Below are 16,982 nucleotides of genomic sequence, written 5' to 3'. Positions count from 1 at the left end.
ACAGATAATGAGCATTCACTGCCAACATATTTCCCCCACCCATGAGAGAGAGTGGGATCTTAAGCCCTATGGCACAGAAATTACAAAACACTTGCTGTCAGAGTGAATAGAATACATAGAAAATACATGGCTACATGGCAAGAATTATTCATGGTGGTTTTAGCTTGCTATATTTATCAAAAAGTACTAAACACAAAGTAACAAATGTACTGGTATTAAAATTTGCACTTTAAAAAGATGACTACTGTACGATAAATGTGCATAAAATGATATTTTGCAACAAAACTTGCAGAAATTATCTTGGGTTGCATAGTCAAATTGTACAATCAGATTATGACTTTAAACATGCATATACATGTATGAGTGCTTGTGGATGATGGATAGCGCCAACTGCTGTAATCAAATAGTAATGTGATTTGAATCAATCACTGGAGTTTCAGTTGAATTGAATATGGCTGATATGTCACAGAATATTTGTGCTACATCATTTCTTTTTTCACATCTTGTCAATACACTTTTTGCTATAGATGAGTTGAAATGACATCTCTCCTTAAATTCAGTTTTGAACACACTCATATCATATTTTGGTGTCTTTTTATATATCAAACAGTCAAAACACAGATCATTAGACACCATGCCAGTCCAATAGGAGTGGGGAAAAATGCGTATATTTAAGTAGGTAGAAGAAAATATATTTATCGCTTGTATAAGCATATATCTTTTGTGTGCATGTGTGTGTGTGCGTGTGTATGTGTGTGTATGTATTTAGTATTTTGTTGTTGTTATTGTACTGCGATATATTTCACTGATGTTCTTCCTTTAATTCTGACTTCATTCAATTCTCACAGTAGTTGCTCTGTCAGGATTAAGTACATGTAGGATGACCATCAAAAACTTTGTAAAATATTATACTAGTAAGGTGAGATATGAAAAATGACAAAAATTAGAGTATGGAATGAAATTCATTCATGAGCACATTGAAAATGGCTACTGACACATGAATAATGTACACCATGCACAAAATGACACAAATGTGAGATTATAATATGATGTGACATGGATGACAACAAATGCATGCAAATCAGCATAGATGTATTAATTTCAAGTTGTAGCTTGGTATACTATGCTCTCATTATCAAGCTGATTTTTCATTAAACAGGATCCACAAATGATACTGTACAACCAATCCACAAGAACGATGAAGTCATAAAAATACAATGTTTCACCAAACAACTTCTTTGGAATAAAAAAATGGAAGAACACTTTAGAGAGGAATCTCCTTAGAAGACATTTACATGGTGATGAATAAATTATGCATCACCTTAGGCACTTACTATACAAGTATTGCTGCAGCATGCACATGGCCAACATAATGCATGATATGAAGATAGTTTAGAGTTGGCTGGTTTAACACAACACTCGTTTTGGTCCCGGTGTCACATTGTCATACCATGCTCATAAACAGACAACATGGCCATCAATAATGGATGTCTGGTTGAGAAAACTTACGTATAATACATTTGAAAGAACAATTATCATATCCATTCTGACATGGTTATGGTGGCAAAACAGTTGGTTGTGTAAAAATCTTTGCTAGTCACCTGATGAATAATATAACTCTTTATGAACACAGTTACTCTTCCTTGCCTCTCACATTCTATGTGCATCACATCGAATCATAGTCTACAGACCTACAGCTCAGTTTTCAAGACATTGTAGGCAGATAGATTTACCTGTCAAACATTGTTCCACTATACCAGTTAGCACAGATCCTAGACACCAGACTACTGAAGCTTTTCAAATCAGTCAGCACTCTCTCATTCACACTGAAGCTGATGTATATACAGGCATGGAGTGACTCAGGCACATGAAAAGACAAAATCCAACATATGAGGTGACAGATAAAGACAGGCACAAAAACAATCACACACAACTGGTTAGACAATGGTACATGTATGAGATGAGAGCTTTAAATGCACAAAAGTTAATTTGATTTAATAAGAGAGAGACAAAAAATGGGAGTTACCCCATCCCTGTTCTTCATGGCAAAGCAAAAAGAGAAAAAAAAATGGTTGCAAAATGTTCTGTACAACTGCACAAATCACTTTAACACACAGCCACCTAAGATTTCTCAATCCAGCGCTACTGCAATGTCACTAGTAACAAGAAATAGGAAACATCTAATTGTGTAACCCTGTCAGCACTGTGCCAACTTACTGACACCTAAAAATAAATGACGAAAGGTAACTCATGGTTTGCATTGGATATCATCTATTGCAGAAATCTGTTCAGGGACAGAAATGCAAAAGTAAATGAGTGCAGTTCACTAGCGCTGGATTGATAGACTCAGGTCATTACCCTAGAAGGGTAGGTTAATCTCTTATGTTTTTTTGCTCTGCTGCTAGTTCATGGATTCCCCTGGATTCTCAGCTTGCTCCATGGGGCTTCATGCATCCATGCTTACTTGTATTTCACAAAGAGGGGAAAGTTACAACTTGGGTCTATACTACACAAAGCAACAAGAGCGACTTGGCACTTGAAATACCCTTTCAGCCAAACATCTTGGTCCGTGTTTCATGGCTGGGTGAATTCAGCCTACTTTGTCTGGCTTTAAGAATGTCCTCCAGCTGATCAATTTATAACTACTTTAACATGTAGCTGCAGAGAAAAGATAAAAACAAGAGGAAAAGAAAACAGGGATGGGGTAGGTGGAAAGAAACAGTATGGGATGATTTCATACACTGCATTCTTCTTACAGAGACAAACAGACAAAATGATCCAATTAACAAGGACCTACTTCACTTATATCATTAAAAATGATGTGAATGACGAAAAAAAAAACAATAACATTTTTGACAGAGTACTATTCAATGTAAAACTTCGAGAAATACTGTTTGATAGAAGAATAGTTCATATTCCAAATTCTGAGTCTGTCTATATACAGGAAATAATGTAATCTCTTTACATTCAAGAAAAATAAATTCTACATATCAAGAAAAATTAAGGTAAAGTGCTGTACCCATCCAGCTTTGGCTAGAATACAAATAATATTAGAAAAATAAAACAATGTACAAGAATCTAGAATGTGTCATTTATCTAGACATACTTAATTATGTCACCTAAATTACCCTCATCACAAGAAATAGTATCAGGTTAAGATTACTCTGGCCATGCCATACGGTGTCGTTTCTCATGACGTTGCCACTCCTCTGCTACTCTAAATGAATGATCACAGTATGCACATTCATACATGGGTAACCGACTAGCTACTGGACCAAAATTTGTAGACTTACTGCTCTGATTTTTCTTCCAGCCTTTGCGATCATCTGATGTCACACTTGCACTGCTGCCGCTAGACCCGTGACTGCCCGTCGAGAGACTCTTTCGACTGTTTTTGCGGACGATGACGTGAGATTTTGGCTTGTTTGTGTGTCTGTGGATCACAAGATGACGTTGCAGCGAGGCCTTGGTGAAGCAGGAAAAGATGCAGTGGCGACACTTGAAGGGGTACCTGTCAGTGTGGAGCTGGAGGTGACGCAGGGCATCCCTCCGGTTCATCAGCTTCAATGGACACATGTTGCAGAGAAAGGGATTCTTCACTGAGATGGCAGAGTCCTTGAGGTGCATCTCAGTGTGTTGCTTCATGTCATCTGCATCCCAGAAATGTGCGCCACACATCTTGCACATCAGCTTGGCACTTGCCTTCACTTTGTGCTTCTCCTGCACATGAGTATCCAGCTCCTCCTGGCTGGAAGCCTTAAAGAGACACTGCTCACAGTTGAAGAGCTCCCCGCTGTCATGGATCTGCATGTGGACTTTAAGTTGGTCTTTCCCTGTCAGGTAACCACATTGGGGGCACTGCGCTGTGGTGCACACATCACCCAATCCTTCTTTGGTTGGACCTCCAAAGTGATTTTGCATCAGATGTTTAGTAAGGTCATTTTGATCATTAGTCTGGTAAGTGCACAATTTACATGGATACTTGAGTACAACAGGCTCATCTGTACTAGGACTGGGCACATCCTCCTTTTCAGTTGCCTGTGTGGACTCTGATGACTCCCCCTGGCTGGAAGCTGAGTGGCCCTCATGATGATTGCCCTTTTTGTTCTTTTTCTTTTTATGAAAAGTCTGCTTATGAGACTTCAAAAGTTTACTGGTGTCAAATGTCATAGCACATACCTTGCACTTGTAGATCTTAGGTTCTGTATGAGTGGCAGAATGGAGTTCAAGCTCATGCACATCATCACAGGTAAACTCACACTGGGCACAGGTATGAAGAGGCTGCTGGTGACGTTTGGTATGGTGACGCTTCAAGTGGTGTTTGTATGCTGATGAGTAGTGGCACAGTTTGCACTGGTAGGGCTTTTGTTTCTCATGAATTGTAAGCACATGCCTGAGCATTAACCTCTTCTCTGGTGTCCGATAACTGCACTGGTGGCATGCCAAGGTGAGAAATTTTCTGTGCTTCTGCTCATGGCGCTCCATTGAGTCTTTGAAGTCTGTGGAGTACTGACACATTGAACATTTGTAAGTCCTAAACTTCTTTGGTGACTTAGCACCAACTTCATCACCTTCAGCGTTTACGGAAGGCGAGTCCCTTCCATTTGACGGCGGCAAGTCTGGTGATATGTCACTGTCTGTATCAAGTAGATCAGTTACAACGCTGTACTTGTTCTCCAGACTGGCAACATCAACATCAATTGCCCCAACAAGGCGTATGCTGTTCTTAACTTTCCTTGAGGGGGCAGGTTCCACTACTGGTGGTGGTGTTGGGTCATTCACAGGTTGCTCCTTTTCTTCTACTTGACAAACATCTGGCAGAGTTGTTGCTGAACTTTTCATTTGGATGATGACTGGAGGAAGTTGAGGAGGGTCCTTCATGGGAACTGGGCTGGGTTCTGGACTTGGGCTTGGGCTTGGACTTGGTGCCTTGTTAGATGTACTCCTGGAATTGATGCTCAAGTCAAGTACTTCATCACATGGGGAGTCAGGGATGTTGCTAACTGGTTTGACACTCAGATCCAGGGCTTCTGTCTGCTCCTCCACAACCCTGGTCAATGGCAGAGGTTCTGGGTTAACTTCTAGAAAACCTTGCTGAGGAAGTACTTCAGCTTTCCTTGAAACTCTTTTGGATTCATTCCTCCTCTCAGATATGCTGCTGAAGTTTGCAGAATGTAACACCATATGTGCCTGCAGGCCCTTGAGATTTACAAAAGAACGTTGACAGATGTGGCATGTTGCAACTGCCTTTGGGAATGGCCCTGTTGTCTTGGTTGCTGGCTTGGTTGGTGGTTTAGGTCTCACTGCCCTATCTCTCTTGGAAATCTGGCCATCATGAAGCTGACAATGCAATTGGTAGTCCTTCTCTGAATAGGTGGCATATCCACACTGGAGGCATGTGTATGCCAAGTGGTTATGCTCAGCGAGGTGACTCATCAAGAAATTGTAATGTAGAAATGTTGAATGGCATGTGTTGCACACATACCGTGTCTGACCATCTATTGTTTCCACATGATAGAGCATTTCATTGAATGGAGTCTGACTTATAGTCTTGGCTGAGGGGACAGATGATGGAATACTGCTCCTTGCAGAATTTGGCAATGTCCCTGCAAATGGAAGTGAAGTTTGCTGATTGTGACTTGGTGGAAAATTTGGGGAGGGTGGTGGGGTGACCACTTTGTTGAATGTGCTTGGTCGAACTGTTGCCATGGCTTGTGGTTTGGCTGGGTGACTGCGCCCCAAGGGGTGAGAAGACATATGCAGTGGACCACTTTGTGCAGAGGGCTTGACTTTCTTTTTAAAGTGCACTTCCTTGCAGTGAAGAACTGCACTCTCCTGGGAGCTGAAGTAAGAGTGGCATAGCAGACATCTATGGAGCATCTGCTGAAGTAATGGTTCCATTTGCATTGTGATGAATTTGCTTGGGTCAGGAGGTGGGGGAGCCACAGAAACCTTCTCTGCTGTCAGGGGTGGAGAGATGGGCATATTCTTTGTTGCCATAGGCATTTGGTAGGCCACATCTTGTCCTTGGAAGTGTGGTACAAGTTTCTTTGATCCAGATAAAGGCCTCTGCAGCTGACTGTGAGTATACATAGGTGCAAATGGAGCTCCTGATGATGTGGCATTCATGCTCATTGCTTTGTCAGTCATTTGAGGTCCCTGTGGAACCTGCTGCATTGCTAACATGTTGTCAAAGACTACAGGTTCATCACCCATATCTAGAATCCAGTCATCACTTAGACGGAAGTCTGGTTTTCCCCTTTTCCTCAGTGTGTATTTTCCTTTGGTCTTCAAGGGGGAAATTTTGATGGGAGAATGACCGACTCTGCCATGTGTCTTCATGTGACCACAAAGCTGCACCTTCATTCGGAAGCTCTTGCCACACAACTCACAAGTAAATGGTAGATCTGTTTGATCTGTTCCCGTTTTGGACTGGGAGCCACTCACTGAAGAGGCACTAGGTGCTGACACCTGAGATTGTCGGGGTCTACTTCTCACATTCATCATGCACAGCCTCTGCTTCCAACCCTTGTGCAGTTTGTTCAGATGGTATATCAGCAGAGCAAGCCGCTTGAATCGCCTGCCACAAACATCACACTTGTGAGGATGGGTCTTGTTGACTGCTTCTGGTTCACCACTGAAGGCACCTGCCTCTGCAGCCTCCTTTTGTTGGATCATGAGACGATACTGGAATTTGCCACCGTGAGCCTGGCTTATGTGCACCCGGAACTGACGGAATGAATAAAATGAAAAGCCACAAAGGTCACAGGGGTATACCTTGCGCGGAAGACAGCCTGTCACTTGCGTTGGCTTTGATGTGGGTGCAATACCTGGCACAGATTCACTATCATTCATTGTAACTGGCAAAGCAGAGTTGACAGAAGGTGGATATACGCCGACATGTGTTTTCATGTGCTGGGTAAGTTGTTCATACTGCCCATACTGTGCACTGCATACATCACACTTGAAGGACTCATCTCCTTGGCTATTCACTTCCGGGTAATTGTCTGCTCCTGGAGGCATGTCATTACACACCTCTGATTCTTGACAGGCTTCAGCTTCAGCATAAGGCATCTCACTCAATGTTGCAGTGTTAACAGTTTTGTTAGATAGATGATCATCATTCTGTCCTGGCATCTGGTCATAACAGGTGCTTGCAATATTTCCAGCATCCATGCATTCCTCATGGTGTTCCTGGTGTCTGACCACATGACTAATTTCTTGGCCAGTGTTAGTCTGTGATGGAAGAGGAGTTGACAATCTTGTGAGTAAGCCTTTGGTGTGTGACTTCATGTGGCCTCCCAGCTGAGTTTTCTTCATGACCTTATCACAGATCTTGCACGGAGCATACTGATCTTGAGAGAACACATCTGAAGCAGGAGCTGTATCATTAAGTGAAGAAACTGTCTCATCTTCATTAGTGAAGCTGTAAATGCTCTCCTCATAGTCTGTTTCACCACCTTGCAATTGTGCTGTTTTCATCTCACGAGAAGATGTATTGGTTTCATCAACAGACATTGTAAGAGATTTCTGCAGATTTGCACATGTTTGTTCTGCACATGTGTCCTCTGGTGCTGTGTCTTCTTCTGGTAGCTCACACATCTGTTGTATATCATGGAGTTTTCTATGACTAGCCAGCTGGCGTCGACTCTTAAAGGCTTTGGGACAATCTGGGCAATCATGAAGGCGCTGCATGGTGGCTGCATCAATTTTCAGTAGAAGACGTGGTCGATTACTAGAATCATTCTGCCGTATCTCACATGCCTTTGAAGGTGAATCCTTGTCTCCACTCTGTTCAGACACACTTTCAATGTTGTTTGTACAATTCTGCTTCTGAGACTCAGTGGATGCTGTCTCATCATCAGTGCTGGAATATGCCATGTTTCGACCTTCATTTCCTTCTCTGCTTTCTTCTTGTAGCTCATGCTCTTCTGAAAGAGTTTCCTTTGTCTCTTGAGTGGTATTTTCTTCTACAGGCCGAATTGCTTGACGATTCTCTGCTGATTTTGTGATAAAGGTACTAGCATGGGCTCCAGTACTCTTTCTATGCATCTTTAAATGATTGACAAACCTGTGGTTTGATGTAAACTTCTTTGGACATTCAGTACAATTATAGACAAAATGAAGCACTGGCACAGCATCCACAGACTCTGAATCATCCACTTTGTTATCACTCAGTGTGATGTTGTGTTCAAGCTTGTCATCTTCTGATGGGACCTCTGGTAGTGATGCTGTAATGTCTCTTTGGTTTGCATATTCAACATGGTCCATAATGGTGGGCACTTTTGGTTTGTGAATTCGAGAGTGAAGAACAAGTTTCTGCCTTCTATTAAATGCCTTGGTGCAGCTGTCACATTTGAAATCAAGCTTCTCAGTGTGATCTTCTCTTCTTGTCCCATGATTAGTCTGTTGCTCTTCTGTACAAGTTGTAATCTCTTGTCTGACCTTGGACACTTTTGATGACTGAGAAAGCCGATTAATGACTGCATTAAGAACATCGCCCTTCTTTGGAGGTGCAAGAACAGTTCCTGCATCAACATGAGCTGTGTTCCCAAGCTTATGCAATTGCTCAACATCTCTGACATCTTCCTGGGTAGGGTCTTTACCATTGGTTACTTGCCCTTGCAGAGTCGTGTCTATTTTGTCAGGAGCCTTCTGCTGGAGATTACTGAACACTCCAGTTCCTTGGTAGCTTCCCGCACTTATCTTGTCAATAACATAAACATTGTCACTGCTCTTAAGGGTTTCTGTCAATGTTGGTTTACTCTCGTCACTGTCTTGACTCTCACACTGATCCTCAGAATTGGTAATCTTGCTTCTCATTCCAAAGCCATATGTCTGCTTCATCCATTCTTTGCTGCACCTCTTGTTATGGCGACCAAGCAGATGCTGATGAAACATATTGTCACTATCAAATTCCTTTTTGCACACAAAGCATGTATTTCCAACTCCAGGACTTGTAACTTTTGGTAGGTGCATATCAGGTGTCCCATTTTGAGAGGAACCCCCCATAGAGGAACTTCGTGGAGAATCACATGTCTTGGTGGCTCCTATCACTTGATTCTCATCGGACATCTCTTCCACATCTTTGTCACTCTTGAAATGAATGCCCCGCTGATCAGCAGGTAGTTCTGCAAGGTCAAAGATGTTAATATCATGGCTTCTCATATGACTGCACAGCTGGCGCTCACTTCTGTAAGACATTTTGCACAAGTGGCATGTGTACGGGCGGCCAATGAAGCGTTGTTTCTTTGGGTCCCAGCCAGTCTTCAGATGTCTACCAAGGTAAGCCATTTCCTTTCTTGATCTAGCATGCTTCCTGAATGAAGGAATTGTACGATGCATAGCTCCATCGTGGCTGAGCCTTGACTGAACCCTACTCTTAGCACCTTGTGGTTTCTGACCTTTAGGTAACCGCAGAATTTTCTTTTGCATTTTTGGAGGACGACCCCTTCGTTTGATCGCTGGTAATGGATTTGCTGTCTTACTCTGCTGTGTCAAAGTTTGTGGAGAATCATCTTGAGCTCCCTCTTTTTCTTCGATGGTCTCAACATTCACAGGATTCAATTTGACACTACATTTCTGCTGTATCACATTTTCTGGCCTCATTGCAACATCCAGGGAAGTGACATTTTTTAGTTTGTTTGAAGTGAGTCTGATTTTTCGCCTTTCTTTTTCGAAATTGTTTGACAGATTGTAGCCTACAACCATTTTGCCATGAACGCACCTAATAAGGGTATTTTCTCCACGCTTTGGACGTCCCCTCCCTCGCTTTTTGAACACTTCACAAAACTTGCATCCATCTACCTTTTCTTCAGTAAAGGATTTGCCTTCTTCAGCAATAGTGGAGTGTACCTTGAATAAATGCTTCCTCACTCTATGTCTTGTGGCAAATACCAAATAGCAGTGACTACATTTAAACACCTTGCCTTGCATTTGGTACTTCAGAGATGTGCAAAGCTTTTTGGGTTTTCCCTGAATCACATCTGGTTTCCTGTTGGCTTCTGGGTGGTTCTCTGCAGTTGCATGAATTATTCCACTTTCTTCAGGAATGACACTTTGTGATGCAAAGGAGGTACCAAATAGCGAGTTGTCCTGTTGCATTGTATCCTCTCCTGTCCTATCCTGTCCCTCAAGTGACTGAGGGACCCCTTTCACTCTTGGTGGCCTTCCAACTTGATGAAGATCATTTGCAAGCTTCCACTTTGAAGAATGAACACCCTTGTGCCCATTCAGTTGCCTGAAAGTTGGGAATGCTTTCAAACACGTCTCACATTTGTATGCTTGCTTTTTCATTCCATGCTCACTTTTGTCTGTTGATGATGAACAGTCACCACAAGTTTCAGAGTTCTCTGTGATTACACTTCCTAATCTTTTTACACCTTTGCTCCTGGGATGGACCTCTCTGGTGTGAGACATCATGTGACCTCGAAGTTTAAGCTCTGTAGCAAAGACCTTGGAACAGACTTCACACTGATGTACAGCAGACTCAAACATTCTGCTAGGTCCCTTCTTCCAGTGTTGACGTCTTTTCCAATGTTGTTTCTTCTTGTTCTTGTGAACTAGCATGTGTCCTCTCAACTTCAAAGATGTTCCAAACACCTTCTGACAGAGATTGCAGGTGACTGCACCATCAACACTTTTTGATGGCTTTTGGAGAGTTTCCTCATGAACAGTTTCAGTCTTAGAGTCATACTTTCTGGCATCATAAGCATGTTGTCTGGAACTCTGGAAAGTAGAAGGTGCTCTCTTGCCCAGAGAAGAAGATTCAGATCCAGTGTGTGAACTTTCTTTCTGCCATCTCCCTGGTAGCAAGTTTACTGGATCATGAATATGCCATCGCAGATGCCCTCTCAACTGATTCCTGTTTTTGAAGGTACGATGACAATGGGGACATGGAACAGTCACTGTAGGTACATGGAGACTATTTGATTTTGACTTAGAGGGTGAAAATGTTGGTGGTATGTAGTCTGTTTTGCCTGACATTGTAGAGGTAATCTCTGCATTGAGTCCTCCATTCTCCGGTAGTTTATTGCAGAGATTTTCAACTTTCTTGTAACAAGGAATTTGTGATGGCACATTAAAGTCCTTGCTACTGGAATTCCAATCGTCTGAAACTAGGTCATCTCTTCCACATGGTTGCATGGTGTTTCGGGGGGCCAGGTCTGTTACAGCTGACTCAATAACATCAGGGTCATGTCTTGGGGGTGAGGAACCAACAACAGGTGTTTCTGCAAGAATAATCGGTGGCTCAGGAGAGCGGCTACCTTCGCTGCTTACCTCAAATGGTGACATGTGAGAACTGCGTGTCATGTCGTAAGTGCTCATAATGTCCAGGCTTGGCATATTACTGAAGGACTCACAGAAGCTGAGGCCAAAGGGTGACTTTCTCTTGGATGAATCAGCCTGATCTGCAGGGCCCTTGGTAGGCAATTTCTGACTGTCCTGCACAGGTTGGAGTCCAAGATACTGCATAAGTGTTGAGCGTTCTTTGCTACTTTCACTGATCTCTATAGAAGGCACAACACACTGTTTAACATCAGGAGCTTGACTCGAAGTTTTTGGTAAGTCTGGAATGACACTCTTATTCTCCTGTGATTCAACAAGTTCCCCTAATTGGCTGTTGTCACATGAAGCATGAGATGTCTGAATATTGTTGTTGACTGAGTCTTCAACTTTCAAAAGTTTACTGGTAGAATCATTGATTGCATCATCTGTTACAGGAAGACTACATGTGGAAGCACCTTGGGTCATCTGGGATGGACTTAAAGAAGTTTGCTGATTTTTTCCTTCTTCCTGATGAATACTGGAAGGCTGGTCTGAAGGAAGACTGAATTCCTCCCCGGAATGCATGACCATCTCTTGCTGCTGTCCTGACTCAGGAAGACAACTTGATCTCATGCTTTCTCCCGGTGGTAAAGGCACCTCATCCTATAATGAAGAGACATACAGAGACAATAAATGAAACAGTGATTATAAGAACTTATCCACCACCATCACAATTTTCACCACTGACACTGTTTTGAAAACACCACTACAAGATCCTATTCAGCAGAAATAGATGACAGTTACAAGGTATTTGAAATTTGCTTACAAATGGAACTTCATATCAAAAAGTCTGATAGACCAATACATGCTTTAATGTATGAGGTTTAAAAATGTGTCTTCTTTGGCTCATGACTGGGAAAAGGGCAGGTTACAGAGATGAGAAGCGTTTAACATGTACCCTAATAGACAACACTCCTTTGGAAGTGAGCAAACTCCTCAGAGCCAATTACCACAGGTGATGATTCTCCTTTTAGATCAACTTGATGAAGTGATGCAAATCATACATGAGAAGTTATAAGTTGAGCATATCCAAGCTTTTAAGTATTGACAGTCATTCTCCCATGTGTGAGTGATAATAACATGTGGCCACACTAGAATGAAGTACACAAGTAATACTATTAAGTAGAGAATTATGTTTTTGGTTTAATTTCACCTACCATTTTAGTATTTTCATCTGTTTCTGCAGCTGCAATAACATCTCCATCACTGTCTTTCTTTTCTTCACTTCCATCATCATCTGGGTTTTCTGCAGTCTGTGGAGGAGGGCCAGCCTGTTCTGGCTCACTCTGTATGCTGTCATCTGCTGTCAACTTGGTACCTGGAGCTGTGGTTGAGTTCCTGGCACCACTCTCACCATCTCCTCCAGTTTCCAAAAGAGGTCTGTCGTCACTGATACATTCCGCATCTTCTATCTTTTCACTACAGTCTTTCTCTGACTCTTGAAGAGACAAAGCAGTGTCCTTGTCCTTGCATCGCGTCGAAGCCCTATCCACATCATCTCCAGCAGATTGCATCACGTTGGACTCCTCGTCACACGGTTTAGCCACGGGTACAGGAGTGTGATCTTTGTCTCCATTTTCCATGGCACCTAGAGAGCTTAAATTCCCACTCAGGACTCCTTTGCTTTCTGAACTTGCAGAATCAATGGAAGCACCATCAGAGGCACTGTTGGTTTGGTTTCTAGTTGATGATGCATCCGCTGAGTTTACCTGGAGGACCTCACAGCTGGTTCCTTCAGATGACTCCTTGAGGTTTGTCTCGAGGTTATCAGAAGTGATTCCTTCAGCTGCCTCCATTGAGTCTACCTTGTGGTTCTCACAGCCCACTCCTTTGCCTGTCTCATCCATGACTGCTATCTTCTGTTACCAGTGGACAGTATCGGTGGCATTCTGTTTAAATTGTCAATGATCCCATTCATGGATGACTGACAGCTCCCTGGAAGTACTCTCTGTACAATATGTAAAGAGGAGATGAGAAGAACAAACATGGCATATGTCAGACATCTGTGAAAGCATTTACGTAATGAACTCCTCCATTCTCAACACCAGAAATATGACATAGATCATTGATCTTCAGGATTTCACTTTGACATCTGGGAAAAAAATTGATATGGTTTGTACTTCAATTATAGTTCAACAAGAACATGCTCACATAAAGGGTGAGAAAGAAAATTACTTGAACAATCTCTACATTCTAATGTGCACTTCTTTGATACTGTTGGTGGTTTATGGAAGAGGTTCCTGTTTTTCATGAATACTGCACAGGCTGATGATAGATGCATGGGAGTTCACAGGTTCAAATTTTATATCAAAGTTAACATTTACTGTTATTGCAGTCATCATTATCATTAAACATTCATATCTTAATAGTTATAAAATTAATACTTCCTGTCAATTGCAACACCACTGCAAGCAACAACTTTTAAAGCACTGCAAATTCTTTCATACCATCAGCATCATTGGACTGATTTCCTGATTTGACAATCTAAGTCAAGGTGCTTTAAAATGCATCCAGCTACAGCATACTGTATGTACTATAACAATGTTAATACTATTACTATCACTGACAAGTTTGGCCTTTGGGAATTGTTTGCAAATGAAGGTTATGACCTTAAAAATGACCCACAATTGTGTTTTGATTTGTGGGACACAGAGAAGGCTGCTAGACAGACTCCTAGAATGGACAAAGTGTGATTACCAGGAGTAACAGTATTGTTCAAGTGTCAAATTTAGGTCATAAAAACATTTAAAAGAGAGCTATCTATACAGGTTATTTGGAATAAAAACAAAGAACAAAACTGGCAGCTCAGTGAAATATCTGCAAAACCACATGAATTGCGACAGATAATTATCATTTGAACTGCTTCTGAAAATGATGCAGGTATTGCTAACTATAATCTAAATTGCCACCTACATCTTAACACAACATGCAAGAAGTTAATGGTAGATTTGTTTGTGTTTTTTAGCTCTATTTTCTAGTTTTTAATCATTGTGGTCTACTGAATGTAAAGACTTTAAAAAGTGGATATAATATGCTGTGTGGTAGCACTGTTGTAAACATGCAAACTACATCTGTGACTGTACCTGCCTTCCAAAGACAGAAGTAGATCCAAAGGGTTAAGGCACTGGTCGGCATGGATGACCTGGCCCTTCTTCCTTCAGTCACTCCATGGCAAACTCAGCTTCACTACGAGTCAGAACAGAAATGACAACATATCAAAGCACTAGTGAGGCAAGTCATTATCGTTAATTAGAACACTTGCACAGCGACACAAAATAGAACAATTAGAGACCCGGTTGGGGGGGGGGGGGGGTGTCTCACGTACACTTGAGTACAAGTAGGCCTATCGCAAGTTCACCTTCTAAGCATTTTTGAAGACTATTACCTGAGAGCATTGCAAACTTGGGGAAGGGGGCAGCTTTGAGAGCTGGGGCATGGTGTCCATTTGCATATTCCATAACACTGGTAAATAATACCTGCCAAGTACAATGTACATATATAGAAAGCTTGATAAATGCAGTTTGGAATTTTAAAAAAGAGACTAATTAAAGCTTAATTCAGGAGGTTTGGAGACCCTGGGGCCCCCAAGGGGAGCATGGTGCCCATTTGAACAAATTCAGATCTTATCCCCCTGGGAATGCTACTTGCCAAGTTTGGTGAAAATCCATCATATTGTTGATAAAAATGTACAATTTAGGTGTGCCCCACATTTGGATCCCTCTCCCTCCCCCGGGTGTGTGTGTGTGTGTGGGGGGGGGGGGGGGGGGAGGGGGTCACCCCTGATTCTTCCATGAACAAACTTGAAACTATAGTCATCAATGTGCTAACTCAGCTCTTAGCAGGAATGCTACCTGCCAAATTTGGTGAAAATTTGTATGGGGATTTCAAAATGAAGATAAAAATGTACAAATTAGGCCCCCATTAGGATCCTTCCAACCCCTCCCCTGGGTGTGTGTGTGGGGGGGGGGGGGGGAGGGCACCCCTGATTTTGCCATGAACAAACCTGAAACTATAGTCATCAATGTCCTAACTCATAGCTCTATCACCTTTTGGTTCTATACTAAAGAAGATTTTTAAGATTCCTTAATTTTGTGGGTTTGTGGTGCTTAAGGAGGATTATGATTGATTTTACCTGATAAATGTGATTTTTTTTTCTGTTTTTCTTATGGTTGCCATAAAACACAGAATATTGATTGATACTCAGTTTTGTTTGCGACCCAGTTATATTTTTGTCTCTGGGTTTCAGATTTTATGTGTAAGACATATATAACATTACTTGATTAGTAATTTTATAGTTTGTTTTTGTTTTTTTGGTTTTTTTTTATGTTCATGCCTTAATTCATGCTCACATTATCTAATATTATTTATGAATTTTGGCGTCAGATATATAATATACATTGCAAAGTGGTGTATGTAATACCACACAAGGATTTTTCAAAGAAAGTGCTGGGTCATGGAGTCTCAGGGTAATGATAAAGTTTAAGTTTTGAAATTATTTTTATTTTTACTGTGCATCGAAGATGGTTTGGGGTATGTTGATGATACTTGCTGGCATCATACACTTGCTGTCTGCAGTGATTTTTTTTTTTTTTTTTTTGAGGGGGGGGGGAGGGCGGAGGTTTTGGGCCTTGGGATAGGGTTTGGGTGCAAAGAATACATTATTAGTCAGTAGTGCAGTTAGAGGGGACATTTGTTGTTGTTGAGATGTACTCTGATAAATACTTTGTGTATATTGAATTTTTTTTCTTCTCTTTTTACGGGAGGGGGTGGAATGAATACCCATTTGCCACAATTATATTCTTAGTTTGTATGTAGAATAATCCACCTGGTGTACACGTTTAATTCAAAATTGTACTGTTTCTTTTCTTTTATGTTCAACTACTCCCTGATGTGCTTCCTTAAGTTGGTTGGAGAGGACCAAGGGTCATAGTGATTTTGATTGCTTTTTTCCAACCCGGCTCCTTAGGGAAGCTCAACAGGGAAAGCCTGACACTTTGTTTTCTTGTGTTTTGTTTGTTTATTTTGTTTCTCTGTTATCATTTGTATTGTTTTGCAAATGCCAAATAAATAATAATAATAATAATTATAATAACAGAGATAGCAAAAGCAGGAATCTATAAATCTTCTTCATCATGAAACACTGCATACTTCACAGTGGAATCATACTGATGAAGGCAACATCTTTGTATCTAATCTACACAGCATGATACCTGTAGGTCCTACCCATTGACAGCACTGCAATTCACTAAAACATATGATTATATAATCAATTTACACTGGTATCAATACCAGTTTCCTCTGCCTAAAATATCCTTCTGCTGTGGCTTGTGGTACAGAGCATTTGTGCACATACAAATTGTACAAGGCTTATATCATGGAGCCATGTACTGTACATGCTGGCTGAATGTTCATTCGTATTCTTTCTTATCAAACTCAAGTTCCTGAACAAATCATGCAATATTTACAAAGCTTTTCAATGTTTATCATATGGAAGGCTTATTATTCAACTAGAGTTGCTTCCCATACATCTTGACTTCATTCTTACATGTGTGGTGCCTGGTTACCTAACTGGATTCACATAGATGTGTGTGTTAGAATCACTTGGCACTATAACTTCCATTTTGGTCAGTTGTACTATAGGAGGAACATACTGC

General features: G+C 41.4%; 1 protein-coding gene across 2 annotated transcripts in view; it reads right to left on the bottom strand.

Annotated features, from left to right (window-relative positions):
* Positions 1-1,607: 1,607 nt before the first annotated feature.
* Positions 1,608-16,982, bottom strand: part of LOC139723285 (uncharacterized) — a 28,337-nt gene continuing 12,962 nt past the window's right edge. The window contains exons 2-5 of one of the 2 annotated variants that reach the window (XM_071634542.1): positions 14,412-14,514; positions 12,486-13,276; positions 3,294-11,931; positions 1,608-2,658 (exon numbers count right to left, since the gene is read on the bottom strand). In XM_071634542.1, coding sequence (XP_071490643.1) covers positions 2,648-2,658; positions 3,294-11,931; positions 12,486-13,175 — 9,339 coding nt within the window. In that variant the 5' untranslated portion in view covers positions 13,176-13,276; positions 14,412-14,514 and the 3' untranslated portion in view covers positions 1,608-2,647. Of the gene's footprint in view, positions 2,659-3,159; positions 11,932-12,485; positions 13,277-14,411; positions 14,515-16,982 lie in introns of those variants that run through there. The other variant, XM_071634541.1, reaches the window with a different exon arrangement.

This window comes from Diadema antillarum, unplaced genomic scaffold (genome assembly GCF_040938485.1).
Source record: "Diadema antillarum isolate AM-2024a unplaced genomic scaffold, OU_Dant_1.0 scf00000184, whole genome shotgun sequence".
NCBI classification, from domain to species: domain Eukaryota; kingdom Metazoa; phylum Echinodermata; class Echinoidea; order Diadematoida; family Diadematidae; genus Diadema; species Diadema antillarum.
Note: the sequence above shows the minus strand (reverse complement) of the source record. Positions and strands in the feature narration are given on the sequence as shown.